Consider the following 25741-nt stretch of genomic DNA (forward strand, 5'->3'; position numbering starts at 1 on the left):
TTGAATTTAATAAAAAAAATATTTATTTCTACTAGTCTTTATATTATATTATAATTATTAAAAATATTTTATAATATATCACAAATATAATTAAAATACTTAATTTTAAAATAATAATTAAAAATTAAATTTATTATTATAATTATTAGTTTAAATTCAGAATAAATAATTGAACCAAAGCTATTCTGATTTCAAAACCGATGTGTTAGGCAATCGCAGTCGTTTATTGCAAAATTGACGGTGTAAAACGGTGACTAACACACGTGTTAGTCAATCCCTACTGTCACACGTGTTAGTCAATCCCTACTGTCGTTTTAAAAACGAATAGACGCATCCAATAATTGTATTACAATGACGTAAGTACTGGCCACTAATGGAAGTGATGATATGGCATTTAGTATGCTTTCGCTCTCCCCATTATTCACTGTGGAACGCGCGTGCTCATATGTGTTTTAATTATCTGGGATACCTATGATCCCCACTTGTATTACAAGTCAGGACAAACAGCGTGTTTCTTAAATAGAGATTAAGATTTCTCGGAAGTTAATATGGTTCGTCAACATGGTGGTCACCTGTAAATTGTAATCTGGGCATTAACCAGAAAAATTTGGGTTTTAAGAATACTGTTGCACTTCGCTGGTTTGCAGGCGGGATGGAGAATCTGAGCTATGACGAGATGGGGTTAATACTGAAACGGGTAATCAACAGGAATGATAGGAAATCCTGCGCCAAGGTCTGCAGTCAATGGAGAAGACTTGAAGCCTCTACCAGGGAATCCCTCAAAGTGTTGGACTCTCACCTCTTGTATTCCTTTTTGCCAAGGTACAAAAACTTGCTCTCTCTTCAAGCAGAGGGAGAAATTTGTGATTTTGATTTGGAATTAATAGCTGAGATTTGCCCTGCTCTTCAAAACTTGAACTTGAATTTTGATATATTTAAAACTATGAGTTATTATAATGGTGGTGCATTTCCAGAATTTCTCCCGTTAGACGCACCTTCTGATGTAGGACTCTGTTCAATAGCTAATGGCTGTAGGGACTTGAGAATTGTGTGCTTGAAAAGGAGAAAGGGCTTAGGCAATGTGGGTGTCACATCTCTCATGAAATCATGTCCTAAAATAAAGCATTTAGACTTAGGATTCTGCAACAGGATAACAGATCAAGCATTGGAAGCAATTGGGGCCAGTAATTGCTTGGAAGTTCTTTTATTGAATGGATGCAAATTGGTCACTGACAGGGGATTGGCGTCATTGGCATTAGGGTCAACTGCCACAACATTGAAAAGGCTTGACCTGTCTTATTGTGATCGAATTACAGATAGGGGTGTTAGTCTTCTGAAACATTTGTCCTGTTTACAAGAGCTGAATTTGGAAGGATGTGGGCAAGAAGTGACTGATTCTGGAGGAATGGAGCTTGGAGCTATACAAACCCTAGAAAAAATAAATTTTTCATTGTTGATTAATATATCAGATGTATCATTGCTTGTTATTGCCAGGCACTGTTCAAATTTGAAAGAAATCAAGGTCTCTGGTTGTGAATCTGTCACAGGAGATGGAGTTTGTGCATTTTCACAACACATTTCTTTGGAGGCGATGGTTTTAGCTTGTTGTAGCAATGTCCACAGCGAAGATATTGAACAAATAGTACTTGGATGCCCCAACTTAGGTTATCTTGGATTAGATAGAGATCTCAAACATTGGATTCCTGCCAGTGTAATTGAGAGAATTGATGGTCGTTGTCAAATAGAATGGTTATAAATTGGTAATAATGCCCTTAATTGAGAAGGGTTTCAAGGGTTCAGTTCCCAGAAAATTGGTTCTGTTGATTTGCAGGAAAATTGCTTATAGCTTATCCAACATATGCTATTAAATTGTTTAAAACTGTTGTGGAATCCTATGATTCAAACTTGCCATCTTGTCTCCAGCTACTGAATGCCAGTGCATCAAAACCTATTTATAAGATGTTTAGAAGTTGTAAGAAATTTGACTTGTTATATTTATTGTAAATCTTTTATGTGTTTTGAACACAACAAGGCTGTAGAAATTATTGTACATTATGTGTTTATTGTACATTTCCTTTAAATTATGGGTATATATTCTTAGATGGAATGAAAAAAACACAAAAAACAAGAGGAATCTTACTTGTTTCTGTTTAGATGCTTTGGACTCTTACTTGTTTTTAGATTTTTAACTTATGAATCTTGGAAGAGAGTATCAATGAAGAATATGGAACAGATGACATTTAAATAACTGCACTTCAGATGGCATTAACAGGAACATCTGGAGACCCATAAATACACGATGTCTGTAAATGGGAGCCCGTTCCCATCTGAGCAGATTGAGAGATCACAGGAGGTCATAGGGGCCATTAGGACCCTGTTTTTCTCTGTGTGTTTGAAATATGTAATCTTTTCTGAAATAATGAAAGGTAATTACCCCTAGATAGCAATTTGCTTAGAAAAAAAAACCAAAAAAACTGCACTTTAATTTCAAACAGCATAAAATTCTGAGCAGGTTCAATTAGTAGCACAGTACTCGCAAACTCATGAAACATGAGCAAAGGACTATAATAAATAATGTCGGAATGATCAGGTGGGGGAACCAAGTGGAGCGTGGAAGTTGGAACACCAGGCAAGTAGGACTACTTACTTGTGTCCCATGGGGGGTTTCAAGAACTATTTTTAAGAAGCAGGAGTTATAAAGAAAAAAATATATATATGCTACAGGATTAACTGGAATTTTTTCCCGAATAATAGTAGTCTCTATTTTTTAGGATTGCAGATTTGAGAGTGTGAAATTGGAGCACAGCTAGAAATTTTTAACCAACTCAGGAGTTCTTTCTGGCAACTTATCAATTGTCTGAGCTTTAGATACCCATCAGAAAACAAAAATTGAGGAAAAGTGATATTTATATATTTATTTTTATCTTTGTATTTACAGTTTATTCCACCAACTTCTCTAAAATTTGGACTTAAAACTTTTAAACTGAACTGTTCTACTATATTCATGAGACTGCCAGCTTTAAAAAATTGCTAAAGAAGCCCCCATCTGCAGTGAAATTAATCAAAATCAGAAAACAAACGAGACAATCAATTGGTAATTCTCCAATCCTGGTAAATGCAACAACTATCCAATGTACAAACTATTGGCATCTCATTAACTCTGGTTCTGTTTCTTGATTATCTTGTACAGTATTCATCGTAGCATAATCTTTTATAGTCTTCTCTCTCAGCCGATGAGCCAGCCAACTTCTAATACTGCCATTGCCGCTGCCACAAGCATCAAGCCACATTAACATGAAACATTGACATAGCGTGTGGAATACACCCACTATTTTTGGAACCTGGGTAATCATAGCCACAGGATTAACTTTTTTCTATAATGTTGATTTGTGCATAACAAGAATTGAGGGAAAGATTTAACGAGTCTGCTGATCACAGGAGTCAGCTTCTTGCAATTTAAGGTGAGCTTGTGATTGGTAGGACTATCTACGACCACCTTAGAATTTCTTATTCCCCCAGGCATTGATCTAGAAAAAGTAGTTAATTTATTTTAGATTGCATGAATATAATCTTGAGGAGGGCATCGTCAGAAAAAGGCCTTGAAACTTCTGAAATCTTTTACGTTAAGAAGTTTATATATACAAAACAATCTGGCAAACCTTGATGGGCCGCTCAATGTAATCTGCCAGTAACCTACATATCAATCAGGCAACCAACAGAAAACTTTAGCTCTAGAATTCTAGATTGAACGCCTTGCAAATATAAACACAATATGTGTGGATTTTATAGTTTAAGATGGCAGACTTCTTCAATGTTACAGGAGTTCTACCATTAAGGTATACTTGACGATTTCTCAGGGTGATTCAGTCCGAAATTAGAACAGATCAGAATGGAGTAAGCCAGGTGCTTTCACTTTTGTAATTACTATATTAATCAATGCAACTAAAAAGTGCCCTAAAAACAAGGGAAGCTATTAGAAAGCATTTCCTTTCCAACGTATTCTCATCATTTCCATTTTTTATAGTTTGCATTTTTCTTTCTATAGCTATTTGAATGTTTCATATAGTTCAGTCAGATTACCAATTATATTTAGATTAATTAATTCATTCGCAAGCTATAAACTTTATCTGTTTCCTTCAACTTTCCAGCTTGAATTAGATCAATGCTTCTGTGAAAATTAAATATCTATAAGCATTAATTATTTTAGATACGAAACAAACTAGAGAAACACCCATTTACTGTTAAATGGTCAGATCCACTTTTTTCATCTTTCTCTCTTACAATCGTCCTTTTCAAGATTCTTCGACTCACTCTATCAAAAAAGCGCAATCAATCTCACTATGTTAGGGAGTGAAGTAATTTCACTAAAAAGGGTAAAAGGTGAAGTGCAATTTCGAAACCAACCACGGTCATGACCACCAGGCTCCATCCTGAACTATCTTTGTAAATAAAATGGGCTTGGTAGAGTCCTGACAAAATATCTGTAACTCGCTTAAACCAAAATGTGTTAAGGACCTATTTCTTAAAGTTCAAATTCAATGGATTGTCAAGTTTATTTAGATCTGTCTCTATCTGCCGATCAACACTATAAGTTGATTATTGTTTCAATATGAGTAATCGGGTTCTATAAGAGATGGATTGGTGTACAGGAGCTGGCTACTGTATACGATTTACCAAAGCATGTCTCACTTAGGAAATAAATGGGAGTAGAACTTGTCATGCTTATTATTGTAGCCTCATTTTATGAATATATGTGTGGGGGAGTGAGAATTTTGAACACCGAGCCAATCTGACCAACTAAATTTAAGTGGATGGGCATGACAAAGGACCATGGATCATGCAAGATCCTTGAAATTCAATTTGTTTAACATAAAGATTCATATTGAGCAAAAATGATTAGTACTTCTTGAAAAACATATCTCTCACTGATTGGCTATATCATACTGCAATGGATCTGTGCAAAAATTTTAAACATACTCAGGCTTGAAAACAGGTGCCATAATTATTATGAGTTATTAAGGGACAACTCAATCATTACCCCCTCCCCCCCCCTTTTTTTATTTAGATCAGTGTAACACAGAGACGTATCCCTGGTCTTTACAAGCTGTTTCCATCTTCAAGATATTTCAATTTCATTGGATGGATAGAAAATATTTCCAGGCTGTCCCCCATCATAAAAAATATAAGGGATATCCTGAAAATGCGAAAAAAATGCAGAAGACAGTAGGGGATGGCTGGCAGTCCCCAGCAGGGTTGGAGGATGTCCAAATGGCCTGGCCATCCCAGGGGCAGCCAGCCATCCCCATGAAAAGCCAAAAGAATCAGAAATTGAAAAATTGAACACTCAAACCGATGTTTATACTTTGAAAAATTGTTGTTTTTTCACTGAGTATTTGGCTGTTCGAGTACCCAGTGAAAAACTTAGGTTACAACTGCTGGAACACATGGTTTCAGCCTATTCGCCTTCGATTTTTAAATTTATCTGCAGGGAGTCAATTCATATGGGAGACGGGTTAAAAATTAAAATATATAGATATCTTCTAACTCATTGAAGTTTGGCGAAGGGAAGGAGGTACCATTTTAAACTATTGTATTCACAGTTGTTTCCAGAAACCTAAATGCGTCGTAACAAGCTGAGAAAATATAACACGATGTGCTCTGAAATTATGTTTCATTAAAATTACATTAGTGCAATGGCAGTTTAAAAGGACGCACAGCCGAATTTGGAATTTGCAAGCGGCCTGATCTTCAGACTTTGACAGTTCTGACTGTTGTTATTCCTTAAGCAAAAGAGTTTTATCGGTGTCAAAAATATTATCTTCCACATGAATCCAAATCAGTAACCCTAAGCTAGGGTTTTTCCATAAATCTGCCTTACAAGCATAAGCGTAACATTTTAATCACAAAATGCAATAATTCTGACGATAGGGTTACGCACATCGCTTCTGACTAGAGAGAAAAACGAATTTCTGGGAGGAAGATTGGTATAAAAAATTCTGTAACTCTGTAACGTACGTGTGCTAGGCTAGCAATGACACTCAATGTGTAATGGCATTTTAATTGAATTTGTGTGATTAAGTGTTTATAATGAGGAAGAGTAATTTTTGAATTAGATTGTGGTAGTTTTTGCATTCATGTTTCAGATCATTGTCTATGATTTGTCATCATCATGTTTTAGTTTTAGGAGAACAAAAATTAATGAGTGCTATTTTGATCTTTGGTCACTCAATCATCCTTATGATAGATCATCCCAATTGTTGATGCAAAACTATCCCACAATCTAATCCAAAAAGTGATCCTTCCATAGAATAGTAGGGCCCCTCCGGAAGGTTGTTCAACTGGAAATCTTGTAGGAAGGCAACCAGCTAATCTTCTTACCAGATCCTGCGTGGGGGATTCCAGCTAATGCGAAATCTTAATTGCTTATTCTAGCAACTAGAATTAGTTTAGGAGCCCCCCCCCCTCCAATTAAGTTGTGGGTGGGAGGAGGCGGATTGGTAGCGATGATTCAAAGAGCTTCAAATCTAATGGATTGTGGAAACTTAATGTCTTCAAGAATTTATAAGTTCCAACAATTTTTAATTATGTAATGTCACCATTTTGAAATAGAAATTAATAATAAATAATAATAATAAAATTTAAATATTGAAAATTAAATTAAAATATAAAAGAATAATATAATTAATTGAAATTTAATTAAGTTAATGAATGGTCAAAAAACATGGAAAGAAAAGTTGTGACTCCCTCAACAATGAGGTATGAAAGGGAGAAGAGAATTTCATTTGAGAGGGGGATAATTTGGAAATCAGAAAGTGCACATCTGATCTAAATAAGAAGTGCAGTGATTATGAATGGTTATGTCCCTTTCAAAGGGTAGAAATACTTGCCAAAGGGCATGCATGATGAAAATGTGTGACCTCTCCCTCACATTGAGAGATATAAAGGAAAGGAATCAAAGCATCCAACATCACCATGGATTGGATAAGATTATAACTATTATTAAGTTACATGGATTGGATCAGATTAGATCTATTATTAAGTTACAGGCAATAGCATCTTTGTTCTTGGTGGTAGGCATGGAGATGTGTTGATAATGTATGCTTAATAGATGAAGTTTGATAATGTTGTTATGCAAAATTTAGTAGTAATATTAATATAGACTACAATATGTATGACAACAATACTTAATTTCAAATATATTCATAATACATGAGAAGCTAGTATACTTATAGTTTGAATCATGTTATTACTATCAGTATTTAAGAAGATGGGATTGAGTTGTTTCTTAGAGAGGCAAACTAAATCCAGCCAATAGGCTGATTCCCAAGATAGGGTAGGGATCAACGTCCCATAAACCTTGAGGGCACAATCCCAAGATAGGGTAAGGACTTGAATCTGTAAACTTTGAGGGAGCCTATTGAGTTTGGTATCTAAGATTGAACTTTGCATCAAGAATTATGGATGATACAATTAATTATCTAATAATAGAATTAATTGCCTAGTATGATGGATTGACAATTTATTCATGAATAATTGATAAACTATTTAAAATTATGGAATATAACAGATTTGATTTATGTTAAGGAAAGAGCTAAAAATAGAGTTGTCTCCTAATCAATTTAGTTCAAGTCATAAGTATATTGAAATAAATTAGTTGTTGTTATAACAGGCCTAAACTTAATACGAGACATTACAAATTAATTTGAAAATATATAAATAAATGTAAACATTAAATTTTATAAGAAGGATAGTTATTTTAATATAACAAAAGAATTTATTTAAATTATATGATATTCTAAATGTGTATTTTGTAAGGTGAGGAGTAATAATATGGTATGATGATAATGGTTTGACGTGATATGCCTCAAAGAGATGTCATCTCATGGAATGTCAGGATGGCAAGACATCCAAAATTTTGAAACATAGACAAAGCACATGAATTGTCTGATAGAATACCTAAATGAAATGTGTTCTCATGGAATGCCCTGTTTGTAGGATTTGAACAAAATGGATTTGTTGAAAAGGCTATAGAAACTTTCAAGAAAATGCAACCTTTGCCAGCGTCTTCCCTGCCTGTGCCAAAACGGGGGATTTTTGTCAGATATTATAGTTGGAAACGCTATGGCAGATATGTATGAAAAATGTGGAAGCATACGAAAGGCGCGTGAATTGTTTGACAAAATGCCTCAAAGGGAACAGGGTGGGGCCATACATCAAAGCATATTATAAAGATATTTTTTCTCAGATATTATAATTGGAACGCCCATGCATAAATGTATGCAAAATGCAGAAACATAGATAATGTAGCAACCTGTTGGACTGAATGTATGAAAGAATTGTGGTCTTTTGGAATGCCATGATCGCAAGATAATGCATAAATGGATTTGTTAAAAAGGTTTTAGAAATTTTCAAGCAAATAGAATCAACAACCTAACCCAACACCTCTCTGCTTGTGCTGAAGTGGGCTCCTCTGGAACAGGACATGGGCATCGATCAAAGCACAACGAATGGGGAGATTTTTATAACGGAATACTTACTATTGCAGCTATGCAGGCAGAAATGTCTGTAAATATGTTAGTACGGGAGAGGCATATAAGTTGTTTGATTAAGTACCTAAAATAAATTTGTCTCAAGGAATGCTTCATTGAATATAGGCATAGGTACAGAATGAATTCGTTGAAATAAGTTAGATTTGTAATTGTCTTATCGAATGAGGAAATAGGTTAGGTGAAAGGGAAAGTACTCCTTAGCTTACCACTAGAAATGTTATTCTGTGTTAGACGTAGATTGAACAGCACTGCACATTTTCCACACTCCATTTGCAATCATAAGATGCCATTGCCATCCACTACTCATTTCTGTACGTTTCCTAACATACTCCCTGCCTGCGCCAAAATGGTGTCTATGGAACAGGGTATGGACATCCATCAAAGAAGAATAAATTGTTGTTGTTGTAGCCAGCCAGACAGAAAGTCTTCAAATGTTGGAAGCCATGGCAAACTAACTGATAGAAATGTGATCTCATGGAACACGCAAGTTGCAATGTGATCACAATCAATCTTAATTCCATAGGCTTTATCAGCATTTTCCTAGTACCTGTCAAAATTGGAACTCTAGTATGGACATCCATCAAATTTTAGTTCCATAGGTTTTATCAGCATTTTCCTAGTATCTATCAATCTTAATTCCATAGGCTTTATCAGCATTTTCCTAGTATCTATCAATCTTAATTCCATAGGCTATCTTAATTCCATAGGCTTTATCAGCATTTTCCTAGTACCTGTCAAAATTGGAACTCTAGTATGGACATCCATCAAATTTTAGTTCCATAGGTTTTATCAGCATTTTCCTAGTCCCTGTCAAAATTGGAACTCTAGTATGGACATCCATCAAATTTTAGTTCCATAGGTTTTATCAGCATTTTCCTAGTATCTGTCAAAGTTGGAGCTGTAGTACGGACATCCATCAAATTTAGTTCCATAGGTTTTATCAGCATTTTCCTAGTATCTGTCAAAGTTGGAGCTGTAGTACGGACATTCATCAAAGGATATAAGGATAGAGGAATTTTGTCGGATGCTGTTTTTTCTTATTGAATAAAGCTGAATTACAAATGAAGAAATCCAGAAAAGGAGCTGCCAAGGAAAAGGAACTAAAGAAATATAATGGAAATGCTCTGGTAGACATGTATGCGAAATGTGGAAGCATAGTCAGGCATGTGAAAAAAGGGGAAGTACAAGAAACAATTACCTCCTCCTCTGTACTCCACATCTTCTGATTCAAACTGAACAGTTGAATCCAGGCACGTAAAATTCTGCTACCCACCTTCAAAAATCAAGAACATTAGAATGCAACAGAACTCTGGTATGGATTCTACTGTTGTTAATTTGTTAGTGACAGAGAAGCCATTACAAAGTGACTAGCAGAGGTGATGCGGTTGTGTGGGAACAGAGTTTGCATGGGATTTCAAGATCAAACATGATACTGGCATCCATCAAACAGGGTTACATTTTATGTGATTAAACACTTCTCGGGGAATGGAGATGGGCAGCTTAAAGAGGTCCACATGTACCACCTAAGTAGTCAAAGTTCCTTACGCCCAGCCCTCAGATGGGGAAATAGAATCCTGGCAGAAGCTGCTATGGCTCAAGTTGAAAGTGATTATGTCAGGGGAAAGCGGATCCTGCCTGAAGTAAGAAAGAGTACCTATTCTAGAGAACAGATGTTCCACTCAAAAGGCCAAGACTCCTGTCAGTGTCCCTCTACACTCAAAAACCAAGAGAAGTGGTCCGAGAAACGGTTAATCATCTGTCCCTAAGAACAAATCAACTAGACATTTATCACTTTATCCCTTCAAAACATCTAATTAGCCTAAATATTTGCAAAATTGCTTAATCCATTAGGCAGTTCAATCCAGCTCCCGTATTGAATCCATAACCGACGTTAGCCCAACAACATTACCCCCAAAAAAGCAGATAGATCTATCTGGATTTAAAGATAGTTACACCCTGCTAATTTCTTTAAAATTAGAAATAAAATGAAAATAATGTTATATAACTTGACTGTATACTGTCTTGAGTTTAAAAAACTCATATTATAACCCAATCTCATAATTGTTGTTTTGCAACAAATCAACTCACATAGCTGTGACTATATAATGATTAAAATTCTTGATATATAATTTAAACATACACTACTCCTAAGCACAAACAAAGCCACTAGGAGGAGGAAGAGGTTGATCGTCTTTGCTGGAGGCAAAGATCAGAAACTCCCCAACACTCTCGTGTCCGGAAAGAGAGAAATTGCTCAGCCTCTATAAATTCGGGAAAGCGTAGATTTTTCTATTCATCCATAATTAATTCTAATCAATATTAAACAGTGAGATGTGAACTCCAGGGCTAAAAATGAAGGCACAGGAAATATTATTATAGAAAAGTTACATATAGATAACATTACAATGAATTTGTATTGATTTATGAAGTCATTTCCCCACAGAAAATTAATACAAATCAACTTCTTACCAAAACAATAAATTATCAAATTCATGCAATATCATAAACGACAAAATTTTATATTTCAAAATTAAATTCTGTTTTATAATTCACGTTTACAGATGGCTTACAATATATATAGCTCTCCAAACTTCAGTATGCAGGAGACATCTAATTGTATTTCAAATATGAAATGTACATACCCTATTTTTATAAGATTTGAACTTGTGACCTCTCATTGAATCATAAACCTAACACCAGTCATGAATTGCTATGAAGACTTGAGGTGAGGTTCTGTTCAGTACAAGCCCCGAGCAGTGCAGTTAACAGATGCAAAGTAATCTTATCTACTCCCACACCAGAAGTTTCTGTGTCCATGGCAGCCAAGGTTGGCCGGCACTGAGCATCACAGTTCTCAGAGTAGTCCAGTGTACTTCCACCAAAATTGTAGTCAGTGCAGTTGCACCAGAAGTTTGGATCTCCCTTCACCTTCATCATAACTGCCATCAACACTAATAAGTTATAAACTGCCAATCTTACTCTGCTCTTCGCCATCTCTTCTTTACCTGCAATAACAAGAATTCTATAATACCAAAAACAGGAATATCATACTAGTAATGTTAAGGTAGTTTCTGAGGAGAATATCTACTGCTGTCACTTAAAAAAAATGAAACACGAACATGTATTGTAGTATCTGCATTCAAGTAGGATGATCAGAGACTTACACTTATTTGACAAGAGACCTCCTCTCAAAAAATAACAGAGAGTGAGATTTTTAAGAGGAAATTGGTGGCTTAAACCACAATCAGACGTTTGCCCCGCCGCCCAGCCTTCTGTTTCACTATCACTTTACCAATATCCTCATGCAGTAGTATAAGTAATATTCCGATAACGTGCTAAAAGTTATGTTCTGTCTTATCTTCAGTGTATTAGCCAGAAATAGATAATATGCTTAAGTTAAGAATGTTGAATTATCAATTTAATCTATTCTATTATCATTGATGAATTAGATGTTTTTTTCTGTGAAGTGTATTATCTAAAATAGTAGATGTGGCAATGTGCTTTTATTTTGATGATGAAGTTAGAATATATATATATATATATATATATATATATATATATATATATATATATATATATATATTTTAAATAATAGATATGGTGATGGATTTTTAGGGTGGTGGTGAAGTTAGAATGGATGATTATGAATTTAATCTTTTTTAAATTAGATATAAATTCTACGAGATTCATGAATTAGATGTTTTTTTTTAATCTATTATCTAAAACAATATATGTAACAACAAGTCTTTGGTTTAGTGGTCAAGTTAGAATGCTTGGGTGTTAGTTTAATCTTTTTAAATTATACATAAATTTCACTAATATTCACTAAATCTTTTGGGAAGTGTATTATCTAATGTAATAGGTACATTGCAATAGACTCTTCGTCTATTGATGAAGTTAGAATGGTCGGATAATAATTTAATCTTTTTAATTACAATAACTTGTTAGCACCACTTGAAATTGTCATCAAGATGTCATGTTTAAACTTCAATGAATTTGTTATTGAAATTTGCAGAAGTTATGGGAAACCCTAGGTTATTGGAAACACAATATGAAAGTCATCTTACTTGTGAGGACTTGTCCTGAGATTGCAATGTCCGATCTGAAACAAAAATGTGACTTAGATGTGAATGTGACCTTGATGCATTTACATGTGTATCGTTGTATATGACTGCAAATTCATCAAATTTCCTCTGTAGTGTTTTAATGACTTACATAGATTGGTTTGGAATTGGTTGTAACCATATGAGCAGTTATCAGTTTGGAATCGGTTATAACTATTGGGAAGTTATTAGGTTGTTATCATAGTTGGAGTTTGTTGTTTGTAATTATATTGTTGTAAGCTCTAGTTTGTGGTATCATCAATGCTCAAACACATTTTGTGTGTCATGTGATGTTAAGTTTGGAAGTTGGTGTTTAACAAAGTGGTTATCAAGTTGGTTGACGAAACTAATCAAATTGGTTGTAACTTGATGCAACCAACTATTGACTACTCACCTAAATATTGGTATTTAAGAAGAATGGCATTGGTATTGGTAGGTTAAAAAAAATGAAGAATATGGCAACAACAAAGGCACATATATAGAATAAGTTCAAGGTTGCAAATCAAAGATTGTTATAACCATTAAAGAGAGGCATGAAGAGTAGGTGCTAGTGATATGAAGGATGAGGAAGTGTTGTAAGTATGTAACTAGTTTATAGTGAAAGATTAATGCTATGAGTTCATATTAATATCACAATTGATATTATTATTTATTAGAAATTCTTTTTTGAAACTTTGAAAGATGTAGAAGTTATTTTTTTAAGTTTAGAACACTTGAAAGTTTCTAAAATATTTTAGAAAGATTTTTTTATATGTATAATTAAATAGAAAGAGAAAAGTATTTGAAATTTTTTAGTTAAAAGAAAAAAAATCAATGGAATTTTAGAAAGCTTTTTTTGTTATCAACAATAGGCAAACAAATTGGGAAGTCTCTTATAATTAAGATTCACAATGTTTGATTTTTTTTAAGTTTCTCCTTTCATTGAAAGCCTTCCAACTACAATTAATAAGAAAAATTTAAAGGAATTTATTAGTTTGATAACATAAATGGAAAGCTTATGTATTTTTAATTATTATAATAGTTATAATATCCATTATCATATTATTGATTTAGAAACACTAGTACATTTGGGGCCGTTTTTTGATGAGCGTTCATCGGAGTTCAAACAACAAAATGTCAGAATTTCGACGAAATCGGGAGAAAATCCCCATTGCTATTTTTTCGTCGGACATTCCGACGATGGGCTGCATGTCGGAAATACGACTTCTCCACGTCAGAAATTTCTATAGAGCAGTGGCATGTTTTTTTGACGAGGAGTCGTTGGAATTCTGACGTGTGTGCGACAATGAGACGTAGGACACACTCCTCTTTTTTTGACAAGGAGACGTTGGAATTCCAACGTGTGCGACAACGAGAGGTAGGAAACGCTCCTCTTTTTTTGACGAGGAGACATTGGAATTCCGACGTGTGCACGATGATGAGACGTAGGACACACTCCTTTTTTTTCAACAAGGATACGTTGAAATTCCGACGTGTGTGTGACGATGAGACGTAGGACAAGAACATCACAGGTACGAAAACCTTGTCGGTTGTCTTGTGGTGTTCGTCGGAATTCCGACATTCCTCAACATTTTTTAAAAAAAATATAGCAAATTTTTTATGCAGGTTGACTGCCCTATATATATGGGATGCAGGTCAACTATAGGATTTTGATGCATTGAATGAAATGTCACGTGAAATACAAGAGTTGTGTAATGTCCCCATTCTTGAACTATTCCCACTAAAGCAGTAAGGTACATTTGTGGACAAGGAGTGACAATCCTTGGACACCATTAGCATTTAGGAGTTAGTAAATTTTGTTAGAAGTAAATATAACTAAATATTAGTAAGAGAATAATAAGTGAGGAAACTATCGAGTTTTATAAATAAGATAGTTTCGTAAGGTAAATAAGGGTTGAACCCAAGAGATGATCACCACCAAGACAAAATATCATGTGTCTCCATCATATTAAGGGAATGCATAAAGGAAGGAAGATCTTAAAGATAAGGCCTTGAAGATATCCATCACACTAAGGAGTGAAGAGAATAAATGATTCATCAAGAAGAAGTAACTTCTTCCATACCATTAGCCAATACATTCGAATACAAGTCATATCATTACAAAGATAGAATTCGAGATGAAGAATACACCATCAAGGCAATGATGATCATCGTAACAAGTAAGAAGTGCATCTCCATTGGATTATGATGATATGGAGATGATTGCAAGAAACATAAAGATAGTCATAGACAATCAATTTTAATTTGGAAGCTACAATGATCCTAGGACTATATGCTAGCATCACAATATATACCAAATTTGTTTCCCTTTGAGTGAATTAATTTGCCAAGCCTTGATGTAACACTGAATATGTAACCTGCAAACAATAGGAAAAACAAAAAAAATTATCAGTACTAGATCCATCTCAAAGGATATAGAGGACACAAACTCTATAATACTGAAGCATCTAAACACGAGACTAGTCTTAGAATGGAAATAAGCTCGAAAACCTTGCTAATAAGGGGGTCGAAGGAGATGTGATACAAATCAAAGATAAATGTAATGATTAGGATCAACCTTTTAGGGATATACTATTCAGGGATGAGGAGAGTGTGGTCAAGAAAGGGATTGGATAGTCAAGTGTACTTCAAAATTCCCTCAAAACAAGATTGAATGATGGTTGTTTGGATTTAGCAGCAGAGTTCATTGATTGGTTTTTGCCCATAGTACGTGGATGTACTTGACAAATCTTGCACTCAGAAGAAACTAGTAAATTATGTCAGGTAATAGGAGGGAATTGGTACAAAGTGCCATGACAGTATAACTCATCGATTGAAGTTTGCAGAATCTAGATATTGAGTAGATTTAGGATGGGACTAAAATGGTTTTTCTAGCGGCACGAAGTTGTTTTGATTTTTTGGGAAGGAGTCGGATTTGAATTATTCATAGAAATCCTTGAAATTTATGGAAACTTCTAGGGGAAGGTAGGTTATTTTAGGCAGGTGTATGTTAAATTTTTTGAGAAAGGAGAGGATCATTGTAGATTCAAACAATGGGTCATTATTTTGGGTTGAGCTCCTTATCTAGAGAGGACATTTTGGAGGAGCAGTGCGAGAGATTATTTGATATTGACGTGGAGGGGGGACAAGAGGTGATTAGGGGGTTGGTGGAGGAGGTGCTTAGCAGAGATAGACATTGGTCCGACGGATATGTGTATGAAGCAGTGCTCACGATTTTGGTTGACATTCTTGCTTTCAAGGAGAAGTGTGTTGAGCGACTTGTTGGCTTCATCAGAGATGTTGATATAGATGATGTTGGTAGTGTAGTTATGGAACTGGAGGAGGAATGGGCTAGTGTTCTGAATGTTTATTTTAACCCTTCAGTTATTTTTTCAGATTTCGAAGAAGATTTTGATGCTGATGATGTGGAGATTGAAAGACAAAAAGAGGAGAGAAAGAGGTAGGATAATTTTTTGGATGAATCCTGGGAGGTCTTTTGGATTGGGGTTATCAATAGTTATTTGGCTCCTTTTCGGAGGATGATGAATGCAGAAGATAATTGGTTAACTGAGGAGAGAACTAATGGGCAACTGAGCTTCCACTATTCTGCAACTTATGTAATTGGAATATGTGGTTTGTTTGTGGTTCGGGTGGTGGGCAGTGTTGTAAATAGTGGTGCTAAATTTGTTTATGCTCAATTATGGCAGAAAAAACATTTAGTTAGTTAATGACTTTTAAAGGAGCACACCCTTTCATTTTGAAACTGTTTGGCTCTCATATAAGTATGAGGGGAGTTTTGTAATATTAAGATATCATTAGCAAGAAGACTATTTTCATGTTCAGAATTTTAATCAATACAAGCGTCTGCATTTCCTCTACATGTGTTGTGGATAAATGTTGTTTTAGTAACCTGTTCTCTTATGTTATTATCTAGAATAGATAAGGTTGCTTTAAAAATTTCTCTGTGTCGAAAATTGGTTGCTTTCATTTTCAATTTGAAAAAACAAGATTGTAGACGTATAAAAATGACCATATTCCTAAATGAATATTTTATGTTCATTTATATGTTAAATTAAATCCAATTTAATTATATTATCCGCATTCCTCTATTTAATTAAGTAAATTACTCAATTAAATTCACTATACCATTTAATAGGATAATTCATTTTATTCAATTAAAGCCCCTATCCACTTTTTAATTAAATTCAAATTTAATTAAAATAGTTATCCTAAATTAAATAAATCTAATTTATTTAATTGCAACCAAATTGAAATAAAGCAATTTATTTTAATTAATTCTATTTTCCCTCACCCACTTGCAAAATCCTACACCTCCCACTTGCATCCTAAATCCTATTCCTAATTCTTCTAGAATTCTTCTAAACCTAATCAATTAACCCAAAACCCATCCATTATCCCTTTCCCCTAAATTTGAGGAGGTCACTTCTCAAATTTGGAGTAAAGTCTTCAAAGGCATTAAAGCCTTTATCCATTCAACAAGCTAACTTGTTGAATGCCCCCAAATTTGGAAGGACTCTTACAAATTTGTCCCCAAAGTCTTCATAACCATTAATGGTTAACTCAAACCTTCTTACATGGTTAAAGAATTTCCATAAACTCAACCTCCATCTAACCCAAGGGTCTCATCAAGCATTTATTGCTTTGACCATGGTTATCCTTAAACCTTTGCACAAGAGTTTATCCTTTGGGTAAAAGCTTTATCCAATGGGTAATCTTAACCTAACCTTAACCCTTAACCCCTAGGGTAACCATGAGGTCTTCTCAAGCATTTAATGCTTCCTACCTCTCCCCTCAACCCAGTCTTATATTGACAATTGCCACCATTTCATTGGTGCCAATTGCAAACATGGATTCCCAACTTTCAAACTCAACCCTTGATTGCCTCTTTCAATCCTGGCCATCCATTGCCCTATTTTTGCTATAAATAGAGCTCTCATCCCTCCATTTTCATATCATCCAAGACTTTAGCATCTCACTTATACTCAAATCCATTCAAGCTTTCATATTTTATATGCTCATCATTTAGCTTCTCTTTTCAATAGGAATTAATCTAAATATGCATGTTTAGAGTATGTTCCTCATCATTTAGCTTAATCATAGACTAATATAGCATGCTAGGATAGTTTTGTTTACTAACCTTGTCATCTTATAGTTAGTTTATTGCATTTCTAGAATCATGCATAGCTTAGGATGCATCTCATATTAAATCAACAAAAAGCATCCCTCGTTCTTGCATTTGTCATTCCTAAACCATTTTGCTCAGTGATCTGAGAGAAAAAATATTGGTTTGAGGGACCGTGCAAGATAGAGAACCATGGAACCATCCTTGGGAAGCTGAGTTATGCTTTATAACTCCATAGCTTGCACCAAGAAGTCATGTGGGTGTGTGAGCAAGGCTCCATAGAGCTCCATTTTCCACATTTTGAGTTCTATCGACCCGCTTTTCCCGCATACAAAGATTGTATGTAAAACATAATTGTTCCTTATATTTCTTGCTTAATTGGTCTTTCAAAAGGAAAGTTAAACTCATTTAAGCGAATTGTAGTGGAAGAAGTCAATTTATAAACACTTGGTAGCAAGACAACTGACATATCCATCAGAAGGGTGGATTTAAAAAACTGTCACATAGGAGTTATATGTGGGATCCTGGAAGACATAGAGTTTGCGACCCAATAGAAGAGGATAGGCACTGAACATTACTCAATTATTTACTCAAAATAATACTTTACTTTTCCATATTGAATACACTTCAATTTAATTCAAGTAGTAGGATTGATAAAGTAGATAGAGAGTAGGGAATAAGTTGAGATCAGTAGGGAAGATTAAGGTTAGTAGATAACAAAAATAAGAAACATAAATTTTGTAAGAATATATAGACTTCAAGCATAAAGATCGAATAGCTTCTACACCAAAAAACTTGAACTCATCAGTAGCACTCTATTTTGGGACCTTATGCCATTCTAAGATAGGGAGCAAACCAAAGTGAAACATTGAATCTGCTATAAAAAGCATTAGTGAAAAGAAATAACTAGTGAGTAGGTATACCCGCCTAGGTCCTGTAGAGCCTAAAGTGAGGGAGTTAGCAACTTAATTGGTTCACTCCACAAGTTGGTCAGATAGAGGTTGGCATTTCCTTAGAACATATCCAATCTGTTGATTTGAGATCCAACAGATTCCATGCTAAAGGAGTGTTGTTATGTGGGAAATGCCTCTAATGAATGATTGATATGTTGAAATGAAGAATTAGATCAGTTGGTTCCTAAGACACTTGGATGGATTCCCATGATTCTCTGCATCATGAAGAAACCCTAAGAGTAATTGAAGAACCATTGGTCACTCTGCATCACCTTCTCTACTCAATCTCAACCAACTTTAGGTATTTATAGGCCCATATGACAGTTACAAACTTTAACCACTCCCTTTTCAACCGATGGCTAAGAACTCATATGCAACATTTGCAAAAATCAAAGTTGCATTTTTGCACTTTTTACAACTTTTTCCCACTTCTTGTGCTTTTGACACCTCAGACCTTAGAAAACTTATCAAACACATTAAACTTGATTTGAGATAGAGTTGTTTGGGTTTTGATGAGGCTTAGAATGAGTGATAGGTGTTTGAAGAGATCAGAGAGATGTCAAATGAATCCTAGATTGAGTTGGTAGTGAGAAGAAAGAGTTTGTTGTCATAGGGAACATGAATGATCAGTCAAAGAAGGGTTTGGGTACGAAGCAAGCAACCTACATATGAAAGATGAGACAAAAATACATAGGTTGAAGCAAAAGTTGCCAATATAGAAGACATACTTGAGAAAATGTACTATCTGAGGTAATAAAGGAGAAGAGAGGGGGGTCGACCAAACGTATATATCATGATCTCCATCCCACCAAATCTTCATTTACCAGGTTACTTGGGAAGCATTTATACTTTCATTATATGCAATATAGATTTTAAATAGTGATTTAGTATCTGCCCCAACACTTGTTATTCATCTTCATACATAATTTTAAAATGCACTTACCTTACAAGTAGACTCCATTTTACGAGAATGAATGTCCAATGGAGAGTCAGAGCTTGGCATGGATCCCAATGAGGCAAAGTGTCTATTCTAAAACAAAATGAACAAATGTTAAGGAATGCACAGAGGAACTGTATCTATTCTACAACAAAATAAACTCACAAAAACAATGAGGCATGCATTCACTTGTAATGGGGAACTGTCTCGTAGAAGCATGTTCACAACCTGCAACATTGAATATGTAAACTGCAAACAAGATGCTTAGCATCAATAAGAATAACAATGGAGCATAATGAAATATTGAAAAGTGTGTTACCTTATTGAGCTTCTCTTTGTTTCAAGAATAGTTTAATATTCTCTACTTAATAGGGCCAACCACGTGAAGGTGGAAGCTAATTTCCCCCCCCCCCCCCCTAATATCACTCTAAATTCCCCGTTAACGTCTAACATTCTTTCATCCATTAATGAAACATAACATTCATTCATTATTACGTAACATTCAATATTAATACATAACATTCATTAGCACGTAACATTCATCAACATTCATTAACACATATCATTCATTAACACATAATCAAATTCATTAACGCATAAAATCCAGTTGTTAACATATAATAAGATTACAATCATTTTTTTTTTTCTTTCTTTTTGAAGCTTGGAGGTAAAGACTAATTGGACCATCGTTGTCTTCATCATTTGTCCCCTCTTTAGTTCTTTTGCCCCTCTGCTCGTGATCTAGTTAATGTATGCCTAGTCCTATACTCACGATGTGGACGCGTATGCAAAGGGGGGTCAACTGCAATAACAAAGAAATGGGTTAAATTCACAAGTTTTATTATTATTGTTACAAGTATTTCATGAATTAAAAGAAAATTGCAGGGGTGCTCTTTACCTGATGGGGCCGCATCATCTTCCTAATCATTTTGTCTAGCCTCGTCCTCAACATCCTAAACACCCTCTAAATCCTCTAGAGTTGAAACACGAAAGGTTACATTAATCAATACACCAATTGCAATTAAATTTGTTTAAAGGAATAACAGTGGTCCTTTTTACCTGGTGGGGCCCCATCACGTTCCTGATGTTGTCTACCTGGATCATGCTCAACTTGGTCACAATGGTCTACATGCTCTAAAATAAAAACAAAAAAGGTTACATTAATTACTACACCAATTTAAATTTAAAATGTTTAATTGTATTAATCATTACATAAAAAAAATTGTTTAGCACATGAATACCTCCAGTACCGGGATGCACACCACGAGCTTCATCATGTGCACGTTGTGTTCCACCCTGTCCAGGTTGCATTCCAACGTCATGTGCATTGTTATGATTGCTTGATTATTTAAAACAAATATAGTCACATTATGTTGGAAATTAACATCGAAAATATTTTTGCTCCAGTATTCAATTTTAAATAATTTTCATTTAGCTTATTTACTTGTGTGACAGATGCATCTGAATCTTGTGTTTTCCCACTCAATTCTCTTAGGCGTTCAACCATGACTCCATAGCCTTGTTGGAAGGCAATTTTCATGTCATCTTCTTTGGGCACTCTATTGAATTCAGAGCCCTACATTTTTGCTTAATATCATGAATTTTGCTTGTATTATTTAATGATTAAACAAAATTGTTTGCAATTTATTATTTCAATGCGATATTTCATTTATTGATACTTACAATTCGTGCGACAACTTTCATATAACCACCAAAGCCGAGTTTGTGTTGCCCGTGCTTTTCTAGTCTTGCCTTAGTTGCCTTTGATGTGTCGAACAGTCTATGAAAAGTTTGAAATATGTTAGATTATATAAATATAAATAGTAATTAATACATAATTAAATTCTTAATAGTATCACATACCTTCTTTTGCTTGGTGGTGTATTTCCTTTTTTCCTTTCAACTCTCTCCTTTGCATCCAAAATCGGGTCCTTCCACTCCCTCTCTGGAATCATGGGGGGACGCTCGTACTTTTTGTTCTTCTCTAAATGTGTCCTATACTGGTCCCTGACATACTTTAGATGTTTGTCATCTTGGTCAAGGACCTTTCTTTTCTCAAATGTGTCATTTCCGAACAACCCAACCAAACGGTTTATGAGTTCGTCTTTTAACTTTTTTTCTTGCTCATTCCACCGTTTATGTATGGTGGGTCTAAAGATCTCCAATGAAATTTCATTAAGTTTTTTTATAAAAAAATATCATTTCCTGCAAACAAATCATGGGATGATGAGTCCAAAACGAGTGATCAATAAGGAAATTGCAATTAGACTATATATAATAATAATTTTAAAGTACCTAGAACCTTCTCTATCTTTATGGGAAACAAATCTTCAGTCACCACAAATGTGACCGACAACGTTCTCATACTAGCAATATGGGAAGATCTAGGAAATGTTGATATGGTATCACCACTAGTGGCCTTTGCATCGTCATGTACATGTCCTGCTACAAAATCCACTATGAAATGCCACCAAGAAAGAACACTTCAAGGGAAATAAACACATAACAAAAGAGAGAGCAAAAGAGGGATCTACCAACTCCGAGGTCAATATGATGTGCACTAGAGGATATCTGCATGTTGCGTGTTGGCGACATTGCAGTTGGCAATATAGGTGGGGATGATGGCCTCTGGTGAGGCAATGATTGCACAGGAACATGGGCATCACCTAAAGAATAATACATTAAATATACAATACATTAAATATACAAAACATTAATCTTATTTGATGTCTCAAACCCATCCACTTGGTGTATCTAGAAGAGTTTGTACGTGAATTATGTCTCTTATATATATTGAAATTGTTGATAAAAATGTTCAAAGGGTAGATTGGATCACTTTGGATCCTTCGAAGGTTGGTAGTTCCATGATATTGGTTTAGGAATACCTCTGAAATGCAGCCTATATTGGAAGGTTGAATGGATCATATTAGGATGCAAGTGAGAAATCTCTGGTGTCTCGGTATTAGTGAGAGGAATCATGCAATCAAAATAGTAGAGATCAATATTCAAGACAAAGACCTTAGTTAAAAAAGAAGTATTGGGGCTGTTATGAAGAATGAATAGTTCTATGATCTGTAAAAGAGGAAACATATGTTCTGAAAAGATATCAAAACACAAGTGATAGTAGTCACATGTTTAATAACAACAAGGAGCTAGTGAACACATAAAGGATATATCAGAGCATCAAAGTAGTTTTAATGTATGGAACATGGTCATCAACTGAACTACCTAGAGTACCCCGATCTTGGCCACCAACTCAATGAGGACGCAATATTTCCTGTAAAAACAACACGTACATATTTTAGTTCATGACATAAAAGAGTATAAAATATAAACCATTTTTGAACTTATGTTATAATTAAAGATTTCATTACTACTTAATTCCAAGTTTTGTGCTCTCTGCATCAATTGTTGCACCCTCTCTTTTATTGCATTAGTTTGAGGGACTCAGTATGCCAAAGAAAGAATTTCTCTATTATTTTTTTGGGATCTTTCTCATCATTTCGACAGGGTTTGTGGAATATGTGATGTCATCATCACATAATAGTGAGTCCATCTCTGTATAGATGTCATCAAGTAATGCAAGTGCCTTTCCCCGAACATCCATTTGTGACAAGAATATTAGTAACATTATCAAAATTAATCCAAAACCCTAAAGAAAGGAACATAATAATATAACATTTTGCTTCTATGTAATTTGTACAATTACAATGAGGTTTACCTGCTGAGTAGAAGGGCTGGGAGCTACATCCCCGTCTGTGCTATATGTCAGATGAATGTCGCCATGTGACAAAGATTAAATATAAAAAAAAACATTAGCGAAATGAAACCAATAGACTTAGCAAAAAAACTTAATAATAAAATCTAGTAATAACACCTAATACCCCTAGCATGTCTGTCATCACCAAGCTTTTGTATGTAACATGGTAAAAGGTTGAAGCTACAAAAGTTTTCTTTTACTCAATACAAAACCTCACATACTGTAACCACAATGTCCTAAAATCATCCCTAATAGACCTAAGAAAGATCAACAAAATAACCCACATTAAGAAGCATCTTATATCAGGATAGCTAACTGGATCTGATAAGTCAATGTTGGACATAGTTATTGGCATAGCTATACTGAGCGCAAACATTGATATGTATATTGGAATAATTACTAAGGGCGAAATAGCAATATTTCACAATGCCGAGAGAGTAAGGTTATCCCGATACACATCTAGGGATCACTTATAACAATACAAGGCCCATCAAAATAACATGTAAGATAGGGGTAGGAGCAGAAGGCTATCTAGACAGTGTAAACTATCCTGATGGAAGAAAGTTTTGAAGCTCATCGGAAAAACTTATTAGGTTGGAGTAACCTATCAAGCACATCCTGACTAGTGAAACTATTCCGATAGTCAAGGAATAAAGTAATATCGGGAAAACTATTCCGATAAAGGAGACTGCAAACCGAAAACATAAACATTGAATAAGCTTACTCGGATTAGTTACTCCGATAACATACCATGAACCGGGATACACATGTCGGGATGACTTATGATGAATTCAAGGATAAAGCCTCTATCGGTATAACTTATGAAGATGAGAGAACACCTTTTTGCTTCGCAGATAATGAAAATAATGCCAATGAACATAATCTAGGAGATGTCCGGGATAGCTTGCAAAGTCAGAATAATGCATCAGCAATGTCCCGATAGATGAAGGTCTCCTAATCAATGGAGTGATGTCGGGAGAGCTATCCCGATTTAGCAAGAGATCAACGATAGGGAGAAAATAAATAAGACCTTTATCAGAATGACTTATAAAGTCAGGAAAGCAATCTTTGGATATGCCGATACTAAAAGTAATACCGATGGGCATCGTCAAAGAAATTCTCAGCATAAAGAGATGAAGATCAAAAAATAAGTTAACGGTTACTTGTCGGTATAGCTCAAGCGGAAATGACATAAAAGGTAGATAATTGCTAATGTAGCCGTATTTATCTATAGTGACTAAATTGTAAGGAAGGCGCCAAATTTAGAACAGTGACGGAACGAGTTAAGCCAATGTCATACATCATCAGAAAAATTCAAATTTTGAAGATATGGCACATTGATTTGCAGAATTAAGACACATTTATTATTACATGAACGACATTCTTTGAGAAATATATCCAGAAGGACGTTGCACCTAGAATTACAGGAGATTGGAAATGACATTAAGGCAGGCTGAAGATATAGTAGAAGGCAACAAGTAAGTGCTCTGATCGATTGCCCTATGATTGTTTCAAATAATCTGTTGAATTGCTTGCAAAATGGAAAGCTCTAGTGGTTTTGCAAAGAGACAAAGAGGGGAAACAAGCAAGGGTAAAGGAAAGAAACAAAAAACAGATGAAACAAGTCCGAAAACCAAGGGGGAGGACAAAAAACTAAATCAAGACCTACTGGATCAATTGCTAGGTTCTACCCCTAAACCTAAGAGGTACACAAAGTGGAAATTAGAAGATAATTATGCTGATGTAGGAGATGTTTACACGACTATTAGGGGATATGAGTTATTTTTGTTTCACTATCATAGACGTGAAAAATCAGAGCCCATTTGCAATCCATGGCAGTTGAGTCTGGGAAAACTTGTGGTTTGAAATGTGTATGTTAATGTTGACCTCCTGAAGTTGCTAGCACAGAACTTTGATCCAAACAAAAGGGCAAGATGTGATCAGGACAAGAACCCTTGCTTCTTCATGTCACGAGAGGCAATTTATGAGGTTTTTTATTTGCTTGGAGTTTATGATCATCCTATCATCCTTGGGAATTGGCTGGAAGAATACAAAAGATTGGATACCACTTATGTTGGGTTGAGGTTACCCTTTCATTTGCTAAATCCCGAGGTACCATTAGAAACAGGGGAAGGTTTGGCATTTCATGTAAACTTGTTTAAGGACGATTTTAAATACACATATTACTCAATTGGTCAGGTATTATGGCTGAATACTCCAGACTTTATGAGAGTCGAATACATGATTATTATGGCGGACATTCAATCCCAAAAGGCCAGAGAGTTTGATTTTGCCACATTCGTAGCAGAGCAAATTG

General features: G+C 35.0%; 1 protein-coding gene across 2 annotated transcripts; it reads left to right on the forward strand.

The window, feature by feature from the left end:
• Positions 1–364: 364 nt before the first annotated feature.
• On the forward strand, positions 365–2153 carry LOC131035145 (F-box/LRR-repeat protein 4). Of its 2 annotated transcripts, none has more exons than XM_059207260.1 (2): positions 365–822; positions 975–2153. In XM_059207260.1, exons 1-2 carry the CDS (start codon positions 711–713, stop codon positions 1754–1756), a joined length of 894 nt encoding a protein of 297 aa, XP_059063243.1. In that variant the 5' UTR covers positions 365–710; the 3' UTR covers positions 1757–2153. The 2 variants fall into 2 exon arrangements, with proteins under 2 accessions (XP_059063243.1, XP_059063244.1); XM_059207261.1 differs by having other exon boundaries at positions 1023–2153.
• Positions 2154–25741: the final 23588 nt, after the last annotated feature.

The sequence above is a fragment of the Cryptomeria japonica genome, chromosome 6 (assembly GCF_030272615.1).
Source record: "Cryptomeria japonica chromosome 6, Sugi_1.0, whole genome shotgun sequence".
In the NCBI taxonomy this organism is placed as follows: domain Eukaryota; kingdom Viridiplantae; phylum Streptophyta; class Pinopsida; order Cupressales; family Cupressaceae; genus Cryptomeria; species Cryptomeria japonica.